The sequence below is a fragment of the Humulus lupulus genome, chromosome 7 (genome assembly GCF_963169125.1).
Source record: "Humulus lupulus chromosome 7, drHumLupu1.1, whole genome shotgun sequence".
Lineage (NCBI taxonomy): Eukaryota > Viridiplantae > Streptophyta > Magnoliopsida > Rosales > Cannabaceae > Humulus > Humulus lupulus.
In genome coordinates, this window is record NC_084799.1 from 124,919,210 (window position 1) to 124,940,910 (window position 21,701).

At 31.7% G+C, this 21,701-nt stretch overlaps 1 protein-coding gene and 1 long non-coding RNA gene across 2 annotated transcripts; both read left to right on the forward strand.

Annotated features, from left to right (window-relative positions):
* Positions 1–4,546: 4,546 nt before the first annotated feature.
* LOC133788606 (alpha carbonic anhydrase 7-like) lies at positions 4,547–6,904 on the forward strand. Its single transcript, XM_062226142.1, has 6 exons — positions 4,547–4,715; positions 5,008–5,225; positions 5,533–5,745; positions 5,939–6,109; positions 6,266–6,319; positions 6,519–6,904. Exons 1-6 carry the CDS (start codon positions 4,622–4,624, stop codon positions 6,609–6,611), a joined length of 843 nt encoding a protein of 280 aa, XP_062082126.1. The 5' UTR covers positions 4,547–4,621; the 3' UTR covers positions 6,612–6,904.
* A 2,014-nt stretch (positions 6,905–8,918) lies between these two features.
* On the forward strand, positions 8,919–20,412 carry LOC133789892 (uncharacterized). Its single transcript, XR_009873769.1, has 8 exons — positions 8,919–9,161; positions 9,353–9,476; positions 14,048–14,125; positions 15,044–15,096; positions 16,193–16,300; positions 16,392–16,646; positions 19,751–19,822; positions 19,928–20,412. It is a non-coding gene; the product is annotated as an uncharacterized LOC133789892 (long non-coding RNA).
* Positions 20,413–21,701: the final 1,289 nt, after the last annotated feature.

A 21,701-nucleotide genomic window follows, 5' to 3' on the forward strand; every position in this document is an offset into this window, starting at 1 on the left:
TCATGTCTGCTAGATCAAGTCTTGCCTTGTCAGTGTCTTTAGATTTTCCCTCTAAGTTCAACAAAGTTCCCAAGACACTGTCGCAAACATTCTTCTCAATGTGCATTACGTCCAAATTATGCCTCAACAATAACTCCTTCCAATAATCAAGCTCGAAAAATATGCTCTTCTTCGACCAATTAAGTTCAATCGGAGCCCTTTTGCGTTTCACACCACCAAATTCTTTGTGTTTCCCAGGATGTCTAATCAGCAAATTCTCTAATTGCTTCAAAACATCATCACCGGAGTAATGTTTCGGTGGTGGCCTGAGTTCCCTGTTACCGTCGAATAGTGCTCGTTTGCTCCTCCATTCATGATCCATATCGAGAAATCTCCTATGGCCAATGTATGCAATTTTACTTCTAATCCCTACAGAGGGAGTTTCTTCATTGCATGTGGGACACGCCTTGTACCCTTTTGTGCTCCACCCAGACATCATAGCATAAGCTGGGTAGTCGTTAATGGTCCACAAGACTGCTGCACGCATATTGAACAATGTACTATTGTATGCATCTCTTGTCTCGACACCATTCATCCATAACTCCTTCAACTCGTCAACCAAAGGTCTCATATAGACATCGATATCTTTTCCAGGTGAAGAAGGACCTGGAATAAGAATAGACAACATTAATGACTGTGGTTTCATGCACTTCCACGGCGGCAAGTTGTATGGGACAAGTATTAGAGGCCACATGCTGTAAGAGTTGCTCATGTTCCCAAAAGGATTGAAACCATCTGTAGCCAACCCAAGCCTAACATTTCGAGGTTCGGCTGTGAAAGATGGGTACAACTCATCAAGGTGCTTCCATGCCTTACTGTCAGCGGGGTGCCTCATCACACCATCTTCCCTTGGCCTTTTAGAATAGTGCCATCTCATATCCTCTGCAGTATATCTGGAACTGTACAGCCTTTTCAATCTCGGCGTCAACGGAAAGTACCGCATGACCTTATGGGCCACTTTCTTCCCGTTCCCACGATTATCTTGCCAGCGACACTCACCACAAACCGGACAGAATTCCAAATTCGCATTCTCCTTCCAAAACAGTACACAGTCATGCTTGCAAGCATCGATGGACTCATATCCCAATCCAATACTCCGCAACTTTGCCTTCGCCTCATAGTTAGACTTAGGTAAAATTGTTCCGTCAGGCATAGCGTCGACTAACAATTCCAGCAAACCATCAAAGTAATGATTGCTGCACTTGTTAATTACTTTGAGATGCATCAGCTTCACCAAGAAGTTCAACGCGGAATACTTTCGGCAACCCGGGTACAGTTCACTTGACATCTCCTTAAATAAATTGTCATACTTGTCGCGATGTTGAGGATCATCTTGGGGAGGATCATTATAGTTTCCATGGGGAACGTCATCTTCAGCGTAAACATCCTCCAGGATATCCGCTATCTCATCTCTATCATGATCTCGTACCACAGCTGGTGGCGACGGCAGCGCCTCTCCATGGTAATGCCACACTTTGTAGGACTGTACGATGCCATTGTTGAATAAATGCATCGAAATTGCATTTATAGGCTGGAACTTAACATTCCCACATTTCTTGCATGGACAGCGAACCAAACCCCGATCGTTCAACTGATTTTTGGCGATATCGAAGAACTCCTTAACACCATTTCTATACTCCAGAGACCAACGATTCCTCGCACTCATCCAGCTTCTGTCGCTTGCCATCTTTAAGCGAAATAATTAAGAAAATATTAATAATTGTCTTAAAATAAGGGAAATGATAGTCAAAGTATTTCATGACTGTTTGTCTCCCTAATTATCACTAACTGATAATAATATCCTATCTCTGGCAAAAATAATTATTTATAGAGATATTTCCGGCTAAATTACTCAAACTTACAACTTACTAACACTTAAATGACACGTGACACCACATGATTGGTACACATTATTATTATTATTATTTTAAATAATTTTTCATAAAAAAAAACATTTTATATTTTTTATTTTTTTTAAAAAATCCAATTTATTGTTTTCCAATTTAAAGGTAACAAAAAATAATTTTTTTTTTCATTTTTTACAAAAAAAAAATCAAATTTGCTGCTTTTAATCAATTATTTAGGATTAAGTAAAAAAAATATTTAATCTTAAATTATTGCTTAGATTTTAAACAAAATTACTTAATCTTTAATTGAAAACAAGTAGACAAAATGATAAATAGGAAGATTTTAATAATAATAAATTAAAAATTTTGAGGATATTAACAATATAAAATTAAATTTTAAAAAAAATGTATTTTTCATACTTAATCTTAAGTTGAAAAAAATTTTGAATTTTTTTTTAAAAAATGTAAATTTTATTTTTTTGTTAAATTAAAAAATATTTTAAGAATAATAACAAATTTTATCAATCATGTACTGCCACGTGTCCGTTGACTAGTCTACTTTAACATTTACTTATTTATTACTTTTAATTTAAAATTAATTTAATTATACATTAATCTCCATTTTGTAATTTTTTATTAAATTCTTTAATTTGTATTGGATTATTTACTTAATCAATAATAATTTTATTATATTTATATTTTATTAAATCATTTATATTTTTAACTTTTTCAATTACAAAACATCTAATATTAATGTTAAAATTAATTATTAATTATTAATTATTATGATTGGTAATTTTATTTTATTTAAATTATAGTTAAAAATTATTTTTTTGATGAATTTTTAATTATACTTAAATATTTATTTAATTAATTATTAAACTTTTATTAATTTTACTAACTCCAACAAAAATTGGGCAGCATAACGACTATATTTCAAACTATCCCAAAAATTTAAAAACCTACAAATTAAACACATATATAACCAGAATAGTCCCAGAGCAATATACAGAGCATTCTCATAACATGCACAACATAAACCAAGATTAATAACATATATCAAATCTTTCTATATCAGTAACATCAAAAAAATTTATTTAGTAAATATTTATAAACAAATAATATTTAATATAAAAAATATAATATATATTTTTTTAATATACATAATCTAATCTATTTTTTAATATACATATTAAGCATTAAAATTAAAAAAATATACATTCTCAAATCAAATTTTTTTTAATAAATGCTAAAATTATATTTTCTTTTTCATTATTAATATCATTTTTTTAAAACTACACATTTATTTATTTTATAAACAGAAAAATATAATTATAATAACAAATATCACACACATACATTTATATTAATCAATTTCTAAAAAAATTTAACATTAAATAAACATATATACACACCCATTTACAGAAATACATAAACATATATCCATATACAAACATATATACAGATATATAAAAAAAAAAAACCAAATTTAAGTATATATATATATTCAGATATAACTAATATATATATATATATTCGGATATAACTAATATATATAAATATATACATATATATAAACTAATATATATAAATATATACATATATATATTCGGATATAACTAATATATATAAATATATACATATATATAAATATATACATATATATATTCGGATATAACTAATATATATAAATATATACATATATATATAATCATATATAAATATATATATATAAACCGAAATATATATAAACATATATAAATATATATATAAACTAACATTTGCATTTGTTTCACCGAGAGAGTTACAACACACCTGTTCATAGGGAGAGAATAACAAAAAAAAAATACAATTACAAAACATAATATTGAGAAAAAAATCCAAAAATGTTAAAAAATTTCTCATTTTACTAACCTTGAGAGATGCTTCAATATATAACTTGAGCCACGGCGTGGGATTATGGGACACCGGTGGTCGGAGACTATCACAGAGGAGAGAGAGAGAGCTTTGCTTACAAACTCAGAACAGAAATGGGGAAGAAGGAGGCTGCGGCTGAGATATATCGTTAAGACTTTTGCCGGCGCGTTTCGTTGCGCCGGCAAAAGTCTAAAAATGCGCCGGCAAAAGTGTTTAAGTAAACCCTAAAGTAAAACGATGTCGTTTTAATTATCTCGACTTTTGCCGGCGCGTTTTTTCACGTTTGCCGGCGCAACGAAACGCGCCGGCAAAAGTAAGCCCACCTACTTTTTATTTCAAACGTGTAAAAATTTAAAAACACGTTGACTTTTGCCGGCGCGTTAGGTGAAAGGCGCCGGCAAAAGTTTGTACGCTTATTTTGAAAAATCTGGCATTACTTTTGCCGGCGCAACCCCGACTTGCGCCGGCAAAAGTCATCTTTCCCGGCGTTAAATTGCGCCGGCATAGGGTTTGATTTTTGCCGGCGCAATTCATGAATTGCGCCGGTGAAAGTGATTTTTGCCGGCGCAATTACGAATTACGCCGGCAAAGAACTGGTTTCTTGTAGTGTAATCAACAACTGCATGTCATTGTAAACTTAATTACGTGTCTTTTTCTATGGCATTTATGTGATTATACATTTCAAGTCATATCCTATACATATATATATATATATATATATATGAGCAGAAAGTTATAATAAACCTAACCCTCAAAACAAAAACAAACTATCTCTTGCCTCATAGATCACCTCAACCTAGCTAGAATTAAGCTTAAAAATGGAGAAGCTTGTTATAAACAAAGTGATCTTGTCATGCTTCTTGTACGTTTTTCTTGCACTGCATTTCAGTCCAGCTGCATCTCAGGAAGTCGGTAAGTACAATTTATATAAATATATATTATTTATTTTCCTTAATATTTTTTCAGTTAAAAAAATTTATTTATTAAAAGTATACTATCGAGGCATAACCAAACCAAATGTGTCAATATATGATGTGAAAATAATTCAATTCTTTGCAATTTTAGAGTTAAAATTAATCTTTAATATCATATTACTTCTTACTAATTATAGTCTTAAAAATTTGAGTGTTATATCTTCTTCTCATCTCTTTATTATATATTTATTTTCACATGATGACAATTATAAGTAATAATGTATATGCAGAGGACACAAGAGAGTTTGCGTATGAGTCATGGAGCATGAGGGGACCGGCCCGATGGGGAATGATTCGGCCGGAGTGGAGAATGTGCAGCAATGGGACAATGCAGTCTCCCATCGAGCTTTTAGACCAGAGAGTTAGACTTGTCTCATCTTTAGGGAGGCTTAAGAGTAGGTACATACCTTCCAATGCCACCCTTCGAAACAGGGGTCATGATATGATGGTGAGCTCATATATATATATATATATATAAATATACTCCTGGAACATAGATATCAAGTTAAATAATATACAAATATCACATTTATATATAATATCAATTATATATAACTATTATAACAATATTTACTCTTGAAAGTAAAATACTAAAATATACAACTGACAAAAAAGGGTTGAAGAAACTGATGTGAGTAGCCAAGGTGTCATTTTCGAGCCCACATATATACACAAGTAGTCAACTATACCATTATTATATCTGTTTATTAATCATTAACTCCAATAATAAAAGTATTATTATAAATGTGGTGCAGCTGAAATGGACTTCGAACACAGCTGGATTTGTTGAACTAAACAGAACTCGGTATTACTTGCAACAAAGCCACTGGCACTCACCCTCGGAACACACCATGAATGGCAAGAGGTTCGATCTTGAGCTTCACTTGGTTCACCAAAGCCTATCTGGACAACTCGCTGTCATTGGAATTATGTATCAGATCGGAGCTGCTGATTCATTTTTAACATCGGTAATAATTATTAACTAATTAAATATCCACATATAATATATTCTCTTATATATTTTATTACTAGTCATATTAAAAAAAGTCAATATATTAGTTAGATCTTTATACGTGGTCTCTGTCATATATTTATTTCTGAGTAATGTTATAGCGCAGTTAGTATTTATTTGTTAATTAGTTTGTATATTAATTTTGATAGATGGAGGGTCATTTAATGCATGCCATTTCCAATCGAACATATCAAGAAAGGAGTGTTGGGGTGGTTGATCCGAGCCTAATCAAATTTGGAAGCAGAAGATATTACAAATACATTGGCTCTCTCACAGTTCCTCCTTGCACTCAAAATGTTATTTGGCTCGTTGTAAGAGAGGTAATTAATAATACTCCTTTCAATTTGCTACGAATCATATTATAATATATATATATATATGTCGTATGGCTCCTTTGGGTGCCTAAACGACATCTTATTCTCTTAATCTTTTTTAATATATTTATGATATCTTATTTCTTATTATCTTACATTCAGGTACGCACTGTAGCGAGAGGACAAGTGAGCTTGCTCCATGTTGCTGTCAACGATGTAAGTTTATTAATACTGACATATTTTTTTTTAAAATCAAGATGTATATTAAACCTAAATTGTAAGACCAATTTTAAATTTGCGATTATATTCGTTTGTACATATGATATGGAGCAAAGAATTTTTTTTAGTTGTCCTACAAAAGCGAAACATGGTACAAATATTCTAATTAAGCATATATTTTTTGAAATTTTGGCAGGGTTCGGATACTAATGCTAGACCGATACAGCATGTTCACGGGCGCACCTTGGAGTTATATACCAACGAGGACGTCATATATAGGCGGAATTAAATGCATAAATATATAAATATATTATTATTATTATTATATCAGCATTTATGTATTTTTATTTTTTGGGAAATATTATATCAGCATTTATTTATTTTTGAGAAATAAATATATCACATATATAGATATGTCTAGGACAATTCTCATATATGGCTGCTACTTTAATCCTTACAGTTAGGGCTATGGGAACTTGCCACATAAGCAGATGTTGTAATAGTTAAGCTCAAATCTCCTGTCAAAAAATGTTGTCAATTGGGGTCTAACTTATGAGAAAATGAAACCTCATTTAATGAGTCCACAGTATAGTTAACTCTGTTAAAACTATTGGTTTCTTATACATTGATATTCTTTTTTCTATCTCTTCTAAGACATGGTGCAACTTTTTTTCATTAAGAACTAAAATAACCCAGCAGATTTCTAAAAAAAAAAAACTCAGTAGGAAATATTTTTTGTAACTTATTTATTCTAAAAATTTCATAAAATATTTTGCCTTTCATTATTCCACTGCAGTCTTGAACTTATTTTGTATTTTCTTGATAAATGGAAATAAGTGGTAAACTTAAGACCTTATTTGTATCTTGGATTTTAAGAGGAAAAAAAAATGAAATTCAAAAAATTCAATTTTTTTAGGTTTGGATTGAATCAATAAATTAAGAATTATTCATCTAGAGAAATTAAAACTTGAATGTAATATAAATTTTTTAAATTTACAACAATTGTAAACATCTACAAAAAAAGAAAATATTGAAAAAAGTCTCTTGTGGTAAACAATTTCTTCTATTTTTTCTCTTTTATTTTCCCTCATAAAATTTTTAAATACTAAAACCATAAATCCAATCAAGACCTAATTATTTTAAAAAAATCTGTCATGTTGCCTGAACTTTGTTATTGTCGTCGATGCTTAACACCCTTCTAAGACCAAAATATCCGAACACAACATCAAGTAATTAAAGGAACAACCGAAAACTATTAAGACTTTTTTTGAAACTCAAATAAAAAAAAATAAAATTTTTTGATTGTTCTATTCTTAGAAGAACAAGAAAATAAATTTATTTAAGTACTGTAGAGTTCTATAAATGGTATTCGTTAGGAAAACAAGAGCCCATTTGTTTGTATAAAAAAAATTTATGAAATTTTTGGAATAAATAAGATTTTTAGAAATATTTTATGCTGGATTAATTTAGTCCTTAAGAATACAAAATTACTCTTGTTGTTGTCTTCTTAGATAGAATAAATAGGGAAAAAAATTCAAAGGAAAAAGTTGTCTAAAAAAAATTCGAAGGAAAAGTTGTCTAAAAAAAACACAAAGAAGAAGACAACGTTATAGTCCATTTGTTTTAGCAAAATATTTTATGAAATTTTTAGAGTAAATAAGTTATAAAAAATATTTCTTGTTGCGTTTTTTTTAGAAACTTGCTGGTTTATTTAGTTCTTAATAAAGAAAAAATTGCAGCAGGTCGTGCTCTTAGAAGAGAAAGAACAAATAAAATATCAAATATAGAAGAAGCCACTAGTTTTAACAAGAGTTAATTATTCTGGTAACTCATTAAATGTGGAGTCATTCTCTAATAGGTTAAACATCAATTGGGACAACATTTTTTGACAGGAGATTTGAATAATTTATATTAAGTTTATGAGATTATTTCTTCAACATGCTACCTCAAATTTGTAGCACAGTATAAAGTGAATTTGTAGTAGTGACCTTTACTTTTTTCCATTACGCAGTATAAATATATATATATATATATATTTCTATTTGATTCTCATTTTCGCCCAATGAAAACAACAACCTTTGTGTATTCAAAACCATAGGAGACCCTTCTTTAATATTCATTTAATCTCTTAATTATGTTAATATTGGTCTTCATTGAGAGCCTCTCTTCGAAGTTTACAGATCTTATTAGATTTCGTATTCAAGTAAAAAATAAATTTTAAATTAGATATTAATTGTTAGGAAAAAATAGAATGCCTCAACAAAAATAGTAAAAACTATTACAATTCTATTCAAAATAATACACATAAATCAAAAATTGATTAAATAATGTTACAACTCTATAACTGAAAATTATAAAATAAATAAGAGAAGAATCAGAAGAAGAGAATAGAAAATTACAAATAGAAGATTACAATTCTTAAACAATAAATACAAGTAAATAAGAAAAGAAGAAAAGAAATAGTAGAAAATATAAGAATAAGAACAAACAACAAGAAACTCTCACTCGTACCACTACGAGAAAAAACAATATTCATAACATACTAAATGGCACATTATTACAAAAACGCTATAGTCACTAAAAAAAGGGCGCTCATTTTATTTGGTCCGCCAAATCTGTTACATAGAAAAAAGACTCAGCAAAACCCAAAAAACACAAACCTTTTTCTTCTCTTACAATTCAGTCTGTCACTCTCATTTCATCGATTCTCTCCAAGCCTCCACGAGAGAGTGCTCAAACCACAAAGACGTTGTTCTCCTCCACCGGCGGTTAGATCGGTCTACTCCAACCTCACGAAGTCGGTCTCCACCCCATCGACTCGACTTAGCAAACATCGAAGGTACTCTTTCTTCTCCCGACCTCACTCTGGTAATGATGGCCTTTAAATTTTGATTCACAGTATATATATATATATATTAGGGTTTCTTTTATCTAAATCACATTTCTCTTACACGACCTGCAATTTTGATTCATAGTATCAAAGTTCTCATGACTCCACTCCTCTGTTCATCTTGTCGTCATCCTCACTAGGTCTATGGAACCGTCTATCTTGAAGGTACTCTTGCTCGGCTTTGGTGTGCATCTCGTCATCATCCTCACTAGGTTCCGTGGTGATCTTTACTCCTACCTCGCCAATCTCCAAGGTCACAATAAGGTACTCTACTATTGCCATTTCTTTCTTTCTTCCCTAACTTTTATAAAATAATTATTTTGAATTTCCTATTTCATCGTGCCGACTTGCATTATTTTTCTTTCGTGATTGGCCAAGAATTCGAGTGTTACTCATTAAGATTCGTTCCGAACAATATATAAATATAACAATAAGGGTCATAAAATAAAGTCTATATAATCTAATGCAACCACGTGTCCCTATTTGGTTTACAGATGATTTAATATTGGTTTTGGTTTTGTTTCAGGTTGATTTTTCTGGTTTTGTTTTTGTTTGTTACTCTGTTTGGTGTTATATTTCCTCTTCCTGTCAAGGGTTTGATGGTATTGATTGTTTGATGTTTTTTTTTTTTTTTACTCATGGTTGTTGTTTCTATTTAATGGAAAAGGTTAAGGGGTTTGCATTTGTATTTTTGTGCATGATTTGATCTGTTTTTGTTGTTCTTAATCTGGCTGGCCCTTATCATGATTTTGTAAACTGCAAACTGCATTTTGTTCATGGTTTTGGCTATATAACTACTCACTTTTTCAGTTTCTGTTTTGGGCATATTAAAGAGTAGTGACACTTAGTAGTGGAGCCAGAATTTAATTTAGTTAAGGGGTCATTTTCTTTCAAATAATAGGGGCTATTATTTTTCCAACTGTGTGACTAGCTTCGTGACGCTTGGCTATTTAGATTTTGGGATAACATTATTATAAGAAGCTAGGCTGCTTGGAAAGTGGTGAAAAAAGAGAATGGATAGTGTTGATGTACTAGTAATAGATATTTTAGCTAAAGTGGAGTTGTTGGATGATATTATTGTAGAAAACAACTTCGGCCTTAAGACTGTTGGGTTGGTCTTGTAGAAAGTGACCATATATTTATCTATAGGGGTCAACAAAGAAAGTTGTCACTAGAAACAAAAACAAAAATATTCTCACCAAAAAGAACTATGAGTATGGTGCAAGTAATATTGGGATTTGAGTGTAGTCTAGACCTAAAATACAATGGTTATGAGTATGGTGCAAGTAATATTGGGATTTGAGTGTAGTCCATACCTAAAATACAATGGTTCCATTTACTGCATTTTTTATTTGCTTCTCGCTGACCTAAAATGTGGTCAGAAGTTAAAAGGGGTAATAGCTACGTGACAGACCCATAAATTGAAAGCCCAACATTTTAGACCATATTTTGTTGGTTGACTTGATCACTGTTTTGTTACCTTGTCGAATTTATATATAAACTGATAATTGCAATTTATATTGATTACATTGCATTGTGGTTGTTTGTGTTTTCGTAAAATGAATAAGTTTTTTGGTGTTTTGGATCATAGGGTTATTCATTTGAGTTTAATTTTGTTTTGGTAGAGGTTAAGTGCATTTTTTTTGCTTGTTTGTTTCTCTACTCATATTAATTACAAATTCTTTGACTGATTATAAGTTTTATTAAATTCAAACTAGTTGTTTGGTTGTAGAAGAATTTCATCTTTCAGGTCTTTTAAGTGTAGTTAAGTTATAAACTCTTTACTTATTTCTAAATCTAAATATAATACACGGTGTTGACTTTACTTTTCTGTGTTTATGTACAGGACAATTAGTTTTTCATCTCTGTTTCTTTAAACATATGTAGCTATTTAGTTTTTGCAGGAATACTAATTTGAATCTTGCTTATGACTGATTTAATATTAATATGCTAGTGGATACCAAAAATCCACATTTAAACAAAATAATAATAAATAAAATACATACACGATCCCACATTGAGATGAGTAAGGGTTTGTGAACATGAAGAAATTGACCCAACGAGCAACACAAGCGAAGCTATAGAGACCGGGCAAGCCTAGTGCCTAAGGCCTAAATGCTCACATGAGGATAGGCCACGTTGCGCAAAATGACCATTGTGGAAGCCAAAAGAAAACAAACCCAAGGTAGTCCCAAGAGGCCCCTGGTCAAATGATGGAACCTTCGATCCCTACAATATTGGCTACATCCTAGACATGCCCATCTCGTGCAAATGCACCACGCCTCGCGAAGCCGCCCACGGACCTACTGGCCGCATGGGTGCCATCTCATGCAGGCGGACCCACGGCCTCGCACCGCACACAGCCGCAGCCCATGTCTCACCTAGGCGCCGTCTCGCGTGCCTAAGGGCCTCGCTTGGGTGACGTCTCGCGCAGGCACTCCAATAGGCCTCACACCCCACACAGCTGCGGCCCCTGCCTCGCCCAGGCACCATCTCGCATGCCTAGGGGCCTCGCGCCCCACACAGCCACGGCCTCTGCCTCGCCCAGGCGCCGTCTCGCGCGCCTAGGGGCCTCGCGTGGGTGACACCTCGCGGAGGCACTCCAACAGGCCTCACGCCCCACGCACCAGCCATGACAAGGGCCTCATGGCCTCGCCTCGCACACTGGCCATGCCAAGAGCCTCATGGCCTCGCCTCTCGCACCAGCTGTACCCTTAAGGGCCTCGCAAGAAATAGCCCCCTCAAAGCGTCTCGCGCCCTTCGGGGCCTCACGAGACATAGCCTCCACTAAACACCCCTCGGACACATACCAAGGGCCTCGCAATGTGGGGTCTGCAAAGTGATGGTCTCACAAGATGAGATCCTAATATCATTCTTAGGCGTCATGTCTCATCACACATGCAGTAGGCCTCGTTGAAGAGGCCTTACCTCTCTTCTTGAGGTAAGTGCCACCAACGGGGCACTCTCGGACATGCAGTCGAGGAAGGTCAGAAGAGGCCTCACAATGATTTGACATGAAGTCAGGAGAGATACGGAATGAGCCAACAGACCAAGAAGAGTTAGAGTACGGATACAGTGTCCACGCCAGACGGGTTGTGGCAGTACAAGAATGGTACATGGTCAGGACTCCCTCAGCACGCTTATGAGGTCAGTACCCGACAAGTAGTGGAGGCATAATATGGTACCAAGACAAGAGCACTTTTGCAGGCCCCTGACACGTACTAGAGTAGACCACCACTCTTACAACACCACTACCACCTGTACTGCTATCCTGACAATGTACTCATGTACTATTTTGTCCTGAGGGACCACAATGTACAAAGGAGCCATTAGAGCTCCAATATAAATAGATTATCACCCCCTCCAGAAAGGGGGTTGGAAAATTCATTGTATGCAGAGGCTATTAAGCAATATACATTTTTTACTCCATTGTTGATCTGTGTTTATCCTTCCATAAGTTCATTCTAAGTTCTTATCTAAACATCGCCACACTTACCTTTGAGTTTTCCGATCTAATTTCGTTGACGAGATTTCACCGTCAACAATGCTATAGGTTATTAATCCAACACTTCTTGAAAGTGAAATTATTCTCAGAATTTCTATTTTAGGAGTTGGGTTTTCTTATTTTGGGTTGTTTTTTTTACTGATGAGAGGATTGATGATGAGATAATCTTTCTGTATTTGTAATGTGTTTGTGAATGCGAAAGGTTATTTATACTTCTGAATTGTTGCATTATTTGGGAATTAATTTTGTGTAAAGGAGCAATTATTGATTTTTTTTTTTTTTTGAGTAGAAGCAACTGTTCAGTTTGGATGACTGATTAACTATCACTGTTAAAGTTTTATTTGTTTTAAAACTTATTCTGTTAAAGCCATACAAATTTTTGTTAAGCCCTGTTTGATAGCCAATTATATAATTGGTAAGATATGAATGTGTATATATGTATCTATTTAGTTTTTGCGAGAATACTAATTTTAATCTTGCTTATGACTGATTTAATATCAATATGCTATAGGTTATTAATCCAACACTTCTTGAAAGTGAAATTATTCTCTGAATTTCTGTTTTAGGAGTTGGTTTTTCTTATTTTGGGTTTTTTTTTACTGATGAGAGGATTGATGATGAGATAATTTTTCTGTATTTGTAATGTGTTTGTGAATGCGAAAGGTTGTTTATATTTCTGAATTGTTGCATTATTTGGGAATTAATTTTGTGTAAAGGAGCAATTGTTGATTTTTTTATTTTTTTTAGTAGAAGCAACTGTTCAGTTTGGATGACTGATTAATTGGCACTATTAAAGTTTTATTTGTTTTAAAACTTATTCTGTTAAAGCCATATAAATTTTTGTTAAGCCCCGTTTGATAGCCATTTATATAATTGGTAAGATATGAATGTGTGTATATATATAGACTATGTCAGAATAACGTGTTGTTTATATTCATTAAATTAAATCAGAGCTTGGGTTGATTGTCTAAAACTTTGGATTTGTGAAATGTTTTATTCAATATCTATGTGTCTTTGAGTGAAGCACAATTAGTTGTGTTTCTTTTGTTTTGTGTGAATGGAGTTTATTTTTTCTATTTAGTGGCTATAGTTTAGGTGTTTATTCAGATCTATTTAATACTTTAAATTTTATTAACTAAAAATACCCAACTGTTGTTGAAGCCATGTGAGTGCCATAGCCATTTTAATCTCTTGGGGATAAATACTCCCCTGTATTGGTTCTGTTTATAGGCTTCTTTTTTTTTTCTTCGTGAATCCATTTATGAATCTGTGAGCACCAATAATTTTTATATTGTAGATTGTATGGTTAACTTCAACTCTTTGTTGGCAGGTACCTCTCTATTATGATGGGATTGGGGGCATGCGTTTGTCATTAAAACTTTCTAACTCTAGCCAAACACCTATAGATGTATGGATTAGTTTGAGTTGTAGTATTAATTATAGTTGTTCTTTCACTAATATCTGCATTAGAATCAATGGTTTTTTTTGTGCATTTTTAGTTTCTTGAATTCATATCAACTTAAAGTTATAAAAGGTAATATTTTACTCACTTTTTCAGTTTCTAATGGTTTATATATAAATAAGTCAATCATGTACTCCTCCATTACTAATATAGCTTAGAAAGTTATAAAAAGGTAAAATGTTTCAGTGTAAGTTGAAACAATTCAAAAACATATTTTCAAAATTTTCAAATATATACATGTATTTAGATTTGCATTTATGCCCATTCCATGTATGTAATAACATTATTATTTTTAATAAGCATCTTTATTTATTTTTGTTGATTATTGATAGGATATGGACATATATAGATATATAGTGGCTATTTTTGGGAAAGTTTTCCATTTGGTAAATTCTTGTTTGCTCCTGCATCTGATTGGTGCTAGCTGCATCATATATACTCGTGTGCAATACAAGCTATCTTGGAATAAATCCTTATACTGTATTCTATAATTATATGCTAAGAATTTTATTAATAAAACTTAGTTGTTTGTTAATTATTATTAGGGACATTTAATTGTGCATGAAATTGTTTAAAACTCATGCTTTAAAGTTTATTTAAGTGCTTGTTCTCTTTGTTTTATATACCAGTTGATGAAATATGTCGGTTATGTGTGTCAATATCTTTGTCTGTGAGTATGTATTTAAGATTTTTGTTGTTCTTTTTCTTTTGTGCGCTCTAGTTTCCAAGGACTCTGTAGTGGGTTTGGATATTTTCTTGGTTGTAAGAGTTGTAATTTTAAAAAAAAATTATGACTCCTTATTAAATGTCCAATGATGTTGATAGTTTATTAATTGGTATGTAATTTTGCTTTCATTTTAGCAGCTTCATTGGATTTCAAATTGGAAGGAAACTTTATTTATAATAGTTTGCAAGAGGTATGTTCTCTTTTATTTTTGTTAAAATATTTTGCAAATGTTAGAGAAGTTTGAATATCTTAGATATTCATCCATAGTGAAGTAGGTCTTGAGATTATTATTGTGTGTTGCGGTGATAACGAAAGGTTGAGAACTTGTGTGTCTTAGTGAAGTAGGATCTAAGAAATTTGTGTGCTGCGGTGAGAGAAGGAAGAAAACTTGTGTGTTGTTTGAATATTTTGAATTGATAATGGTAGATGGTTGGTTAATAAATATGGCTGGAATGTTTATATAGAACTGAGGCGTTTTCCTCAACTGAGGCGAAACGCAGGTATAGTATTTTAGTCCTAAGTCGAGTCTTTTAAACCCTAAAATTCAAGTCTTGCATCACTACTTTTCACCATGGTAGCACAAATATGTTAAGGCATAAGATAATTAAAAAAAATTAAAAAAAAAACAGTAGTATAATATGTAACTGTTATGAAAAAAATGTAAATAGGAGAAACTTAAAAAAAAAATAGCTAGCAAATATTTATATGAGACATCATATGAATAAGCCTTAAAGATGTATATATCTACAACATATCTCTAGACAAATTATATGAGGATGAAAAAAACGTATAATATAAGACATAAAAGTAGATCAGCTAGCAAACATATTATATATGTTTTATAAATAAAAATATTTGTTGAGCTATGACTTGAAAATGAATATATGACTAAGGCGTATGCCTCATGAGTTTTGAAATGTAAAGGTACTGAGGCGTAAGTTTTGAATAAAATTTGAGAAATGTGAGTTTTGATACTTTTTCTTGGCGCCTTAGTACGAAATGAGTTTTGAAACGTAAGTGTCAAACATTTTTTTAAACCATGTTACAGATGAAGCCGAGCAAGCATGATATTGAGAATTTGTGAAACTAAATTCTACATATCATATATATAAACTCTATCTTTCTGCTTATTGAGTCCATTAATATAAATATATTTTGTATTCTTGTTTAGGTGTGTTAAAGTGGAAGTGAGCTACTCTTTGATGTGTACTTTTTAGGTTTATAAATAATTCAATTATATTTTGGTTGATACAATTATGTGTTAACTTATTTTCTTATTTTGATAGATGAACCATAGTGAAACCAAAACACCACCTTCTAGAATTGATGTTTGGACCAAAGCACATAAGAAGAAAAATGGTGAACCAGTAAATTCAGAAGTGGCTGAAGCTTTTGTATACACCTTGCCCTTTCAAAATCATGTGACTTTAGTTTTAACTTACTTATTTGTTTGAATACATTTATTGATACTATTTATTTTTGAAGGATTTGGTTGAAGAATATAAGAAAGATCCTGCTATGTCTTCAACTACAAGTGTTAATGAAGACATCCTCACAAAAGTCCTTGGTCCTGAAAAAAATACATACATATGAGCTTTTGGAAGAGGAGTTACTCGATCAAAGTTGCAAATTGTGTTAGAAAGAGATGACCATATGATGATGATAGAAGGTTAATGCAAAGAGTTGAAAGATAAAATGCAACACATAGAGCAACTCATTGTTTCTTTAATGAAAAATTAAGTAAGTATTTTCACTACAACAAAATAGAGGTTTTATGACTTTAATTGGGAGACATTGGAAGTCTACAATGTCTCCCACCTAGGGAGACGTTGTTGCTAGGGTCATTGTAGGTATATATCCCACGTCTCCCATTGGGAGAGGCGGAAAGTCAAACGTTGACTTTCCACCTCTCCCATTGGGAGACGTGGGAAGTGACTCACCTCTCCCAATGGGAGACGTGGGAAGTCCCTAGGAGACATCCCACGTCTCCCATTGGGAGAGGTGAGTCACTTCCCACGTCTCCCAATGGGAGACATTGAAAGTCTCCCACATTTAAAAAAAAAAATTAAATAAATTTATGATTAATATTATTTTAATTTGATTTACTAATTAATTAAATTGAAATAATATTAATTTAAATTGAAATTATTTTAATCTAAATTTAAATTAATTTAATAATCAATTAAATTGAAAGAAAAAAATATATTTGTTAGATATATACAAGAAATACAATATTTGTTAGAAATATTCAAAATGAACAAATATTGCATTGTGTATGAAGAAAGAGTTAAAAAATTAAAAAAAAAAACCTATCAACGAGGTCGGTAACTTTGGATTATCGACAACATATATGTCGCCCATTCTTGTCGCAACTCATCAATTTGTGCCTCTGTATATGATGTGCTTGTTAGCTGCAAGAAATATAAAGTAAAATATATTAATTAATTATTTGATTACATTTATAGTTTCAAAAATAATTTGTAAATTTTAATTAATAATACCGTTCTCAAGTAATGCCCGGGACTCGCATGTTCAATCAAATCCTTCAACATCCTCATTAAGTAGTATCCACATGCCACATTGTCCGGTTGGTGTGGACACTAATTATTTAAAAATATGAGTAATTTATTATTAAATTGAAACTTTTTAAAAAATGCATACATATTATTCTACTTAATTATTATAAATGTTCAAAAATTTCTGCTGAAGTTACTTACCTGAGGTTGCTTAATGCGTAGAGTATCAGGGATCTCGACATCAGGAAGATTCATAGAGAAAAAAAGATTGAAAGCGCTGACGATCACTGATACAATCTCCTCACGGTTATTTAGCTCTGAATTCACCGGATCACAACAATAAACATGATATGCATATGGTGCCAAAATAAGCAACATCCAATGTTCACTGTATAAGAAAAATAAAAAAATTATAGCACATAGCCTCCTCTAGAGAGGTTGTGATTGTACTTATTCAGTGCTCGATAATTTTGCCTAACCATCTGCATGTGAATATCAAAGCAAACAATTCAAACAACATACAATAAGTTTCTTCCTTATAGAATGTCTATATAAAACTAATTGTTTATTATCCTAGATAAAATCGGGCAGCATTTCCCCTATAATATTGACCTAACCATCTGCATGTGAATAGCAAAACAAACAATTCAAACAACATACAATAAGTTTCTTCCTTATAGCTCCGTAGCACACAGTCAAATTTCTCAGAACTTACTTCACTAATACACACAAGTTCTCAACCTTCCGTTATCACCGCAGCACACAATTTTAATCTCAGAACCTACTTCACTATGGATGAATATTTAAGATATTCAAACTCCTCTAACATTTGTTTAATAATATTAAAAGTAGAAGTAAGAGAATATATATGTACCTCTTGCAATCTTTAATCCAAAAGCTAGCAAAATTACTTCACTTAGTAATCAAATTCGCTATTAAATCCACAAACCAATAAAATTAAATTAATAAATAATAAATAAAACATCACTAAATATCTAGTAATATATAACGTATTATTGTAATTTTAGAAACTTAATTACCTCAAATGTGTGATTGATATAGGAATTTTGATGCAAAATACTCTCTAAAATCTCACCACAAAAATCACAACCTATGAAATTAAATTAATTAATATGTTAAACATTACTCAATAAATATCACTAAATATCTAATAATAGTAAATGATATTGGTAAACAAATAAAAAAAAATCCCAATGTGCCACTAATTATAACCTCAACAAAAAATCAATATAAAATTTCATAACCTAAAACTTAATAATAAACAAAAACATAAAAATTTTCATATATTTATATTTTATAAATTATTTAATAAATTTATTTTAACATAACTATATATATAACAAAATAGTTATAATTTAAAAAAAAATATTCAAATATACAAAAATATATCTAAATTTCGAAATAAAAAATGATAAAAATTTAAAAAAATCATGAACATATATACTTTAATGAAATCTATACAATGTGATAGGTTAAATTAAAAAAAAACTAAAAAATCATAAATCCCTAAAAAATTCCATGGAAAAACCACAAAATCCTACAATGTATATAAAAAAATGCATAAAAATGTAAAACTAACACAAAATCGTGTATATTACTCATCCTAATGCAAAACCTATGATTTATTTGCAAAATAATTAACTAAAAATCAATAAAATAAAATAAAAACTTACCTTAGAACCCTAAAAAACGCAGCCCCAATTTTCTCTCCTCTGGTTTTGCATGCTCTCGGGTTGGTGTAATGTGAAGAAGATAAAGATTTTGGTGATATATAAAGGGAGCACATCCAACGTCTCCCATTGGGAGACGTGGGACACGTGGCACGTCTCCCAGTGGGAGACGTTGGATGTAGTCCCATGCACATCCAACGTCTTCCACTGGGAGACGTGCCACGTGTCCCATGTCTCCCAGTGGGAGACGTTGGATGTACCCATAATCACTACCCCAGCCTATTTCCAACGTCTTCCACCATTTATAATGTCTTCTAATTGTAGCCATTAATATACACTTTCAATGTCTTACACCATTAGACATTTAAAACCCCTGATAAGTTTTAATGTCTTACACCATTGGTGTAAGACATTGTAGGGAGTCATTGTATATCAAATTTGTTGTAGTGTTTGATGCTGAAATTATATTGAAGTGTCATTGATAATTATTTTCTTAGATTATTTATTTAATTTTCATGTGGCTGAATTGCAATAATAACTAAGATTCATGTTTATTTTTTAGGTTAGTCTTTACTTTTGTAATTTTTCTTTTAGTTTTGATATTGAATTCATGTCTTGCTATCTTACTTGTAATTAGAATACATCTGCTCACAGTGAGGAGCAATCAAATGCCAATGTTCAATCAAATTCTCATGTTCATTCCACTCAGGTAATTATGATACTAATTATGTAAAAATGATAAAATTTTAAACATATAATATTCAATATAAAATCAGTTACTGCTGCCGAATTTGTTTTATTGATATATTGTTAGAGTGTCAAGAACCACACATTTGGCTCCAAATGTAAAATTTAGTTTGGATTGGATCTGGAGAAATTATTGCAGACGGCTATTTTATTTCAAGTGACCCAAAGGATGAGGTTCACTATGTTCCTCTTGGGCCTAGTGCTATGAAAGTGGGGATATCTTGTGAGAAAGAATGATGCATTTCTGTGGAGGCCTTCAACAGTTATGTCTACTATAGAAGATGTTATAGGTAGTATAATTGCATGGCCAGCTGATAAAGTCGTAATTAGGTAATTAACTTTTTTTATGTACTCTTTTAGTTTACTATTAACTTTAAGTTGAAGCATTAATTATTTAAATTTTGTTGTAGCTAAGCAAATGGACTCACAACAAAGACAAGTGCACAAAGGATGATGAATTGAAGGATGGAGCAAGTTTCATGCATGGTTTACTTTTGTGTATCTTGTAATGTTTTTGTTTTTCATTTTTGAAGTAAAAAATGTTCAAGATTATAAAACTTTATTATGTTATGATCAAACTTAAGTTAGAAATAAGATCTCATGAAGTAGACACATTCATGGTTTGAATTAGTTATTGTCTAATGTAATACTTATGGTTTATCAATCTATTGAGAATTACACTTTATGATTAATTTAGATTTTTTTTTATCAAAATACAATAATGAAAATCTTTTAATTAATAATAATCTTATAAGTATACTTATCAAAATAAAATTTAAAATATATCATCCACACTAAAGTAACAAAATTTTATTACTGTATGTTATGATTTAGAAACATATTATAAGTGTAACAAATCGTTATGATTTATATAATATAACAAACTAAAAACGCTATCAAAATAATCAAACGTAACAGTTGAAAAGTGTTATGCAAAAAGTATAAGATTAAACTTAAAATTTATAACAAAATACTCTAACTAAATGTTATTATTTGAATATTATAGCAACTAAAAATGTGTTATTGAATAGTTTAAGATAACATCGAACATAACATTCAAATACTGTTATACAAAAGATAGGACTTTTAATAACAGGGGCTATATTAGCATTTTCAGAAGCGTTACCAATACTCCTGGTTAGCAGTTTTTAAGTGTTATGAATATTGTTTTTTCTTGTAGTGCACAACCAAAGTGAAGAGTGTTGGGAATCACCAACTTGAACAAGGTTTGAAACCTTTGTCAAAAAGCTTATTTCCCCCTAACTCAAGCACTAAGGGAACTCTCACAATTTTAGAAATAGCTTTTTGGAATTATCAACCCTCTAGGTGTTTTATAGGAAAGTGCTCTAATTGATAGAAAGTTGTGTCTTACAAGTGAGCAATAGGTTCTATTTATAGAGTTTAGAGACAACATTTGAATTTTAAATACCACCAACCCCCATGGTTGTTACAAATAATTAATTGGATGTTTATGGAATTAAAGAGGAGATTTGAGAGTTATTTGTGTTGTTAAAGCCGTTCAAAAAAGTTGGAAAAACTGAAATTTTTGGTGGTCAACCCTTCTGGCCGTAGCCACGGGCATTGCTGGCCATGGCTGTGCCTCTCTATTGCCCAGGCCACGGTCACCAGTGCTTCTGGCTGTGGCCACTGCCCAATTTCAGCAAACAAAGTTGTGTTGTTTTTCTAAACAGTTCCACATCATTCCCAATTGATTTTGTAACTCCCAAACACATTATTGGGGTTAAAACCAAGTCTCCAACAACCATTTTACTTATAACTTTAAGAAATTCAACTCAAAATTGTGTAACAAAAAATCTACACAATAATGGATAATATTTGGA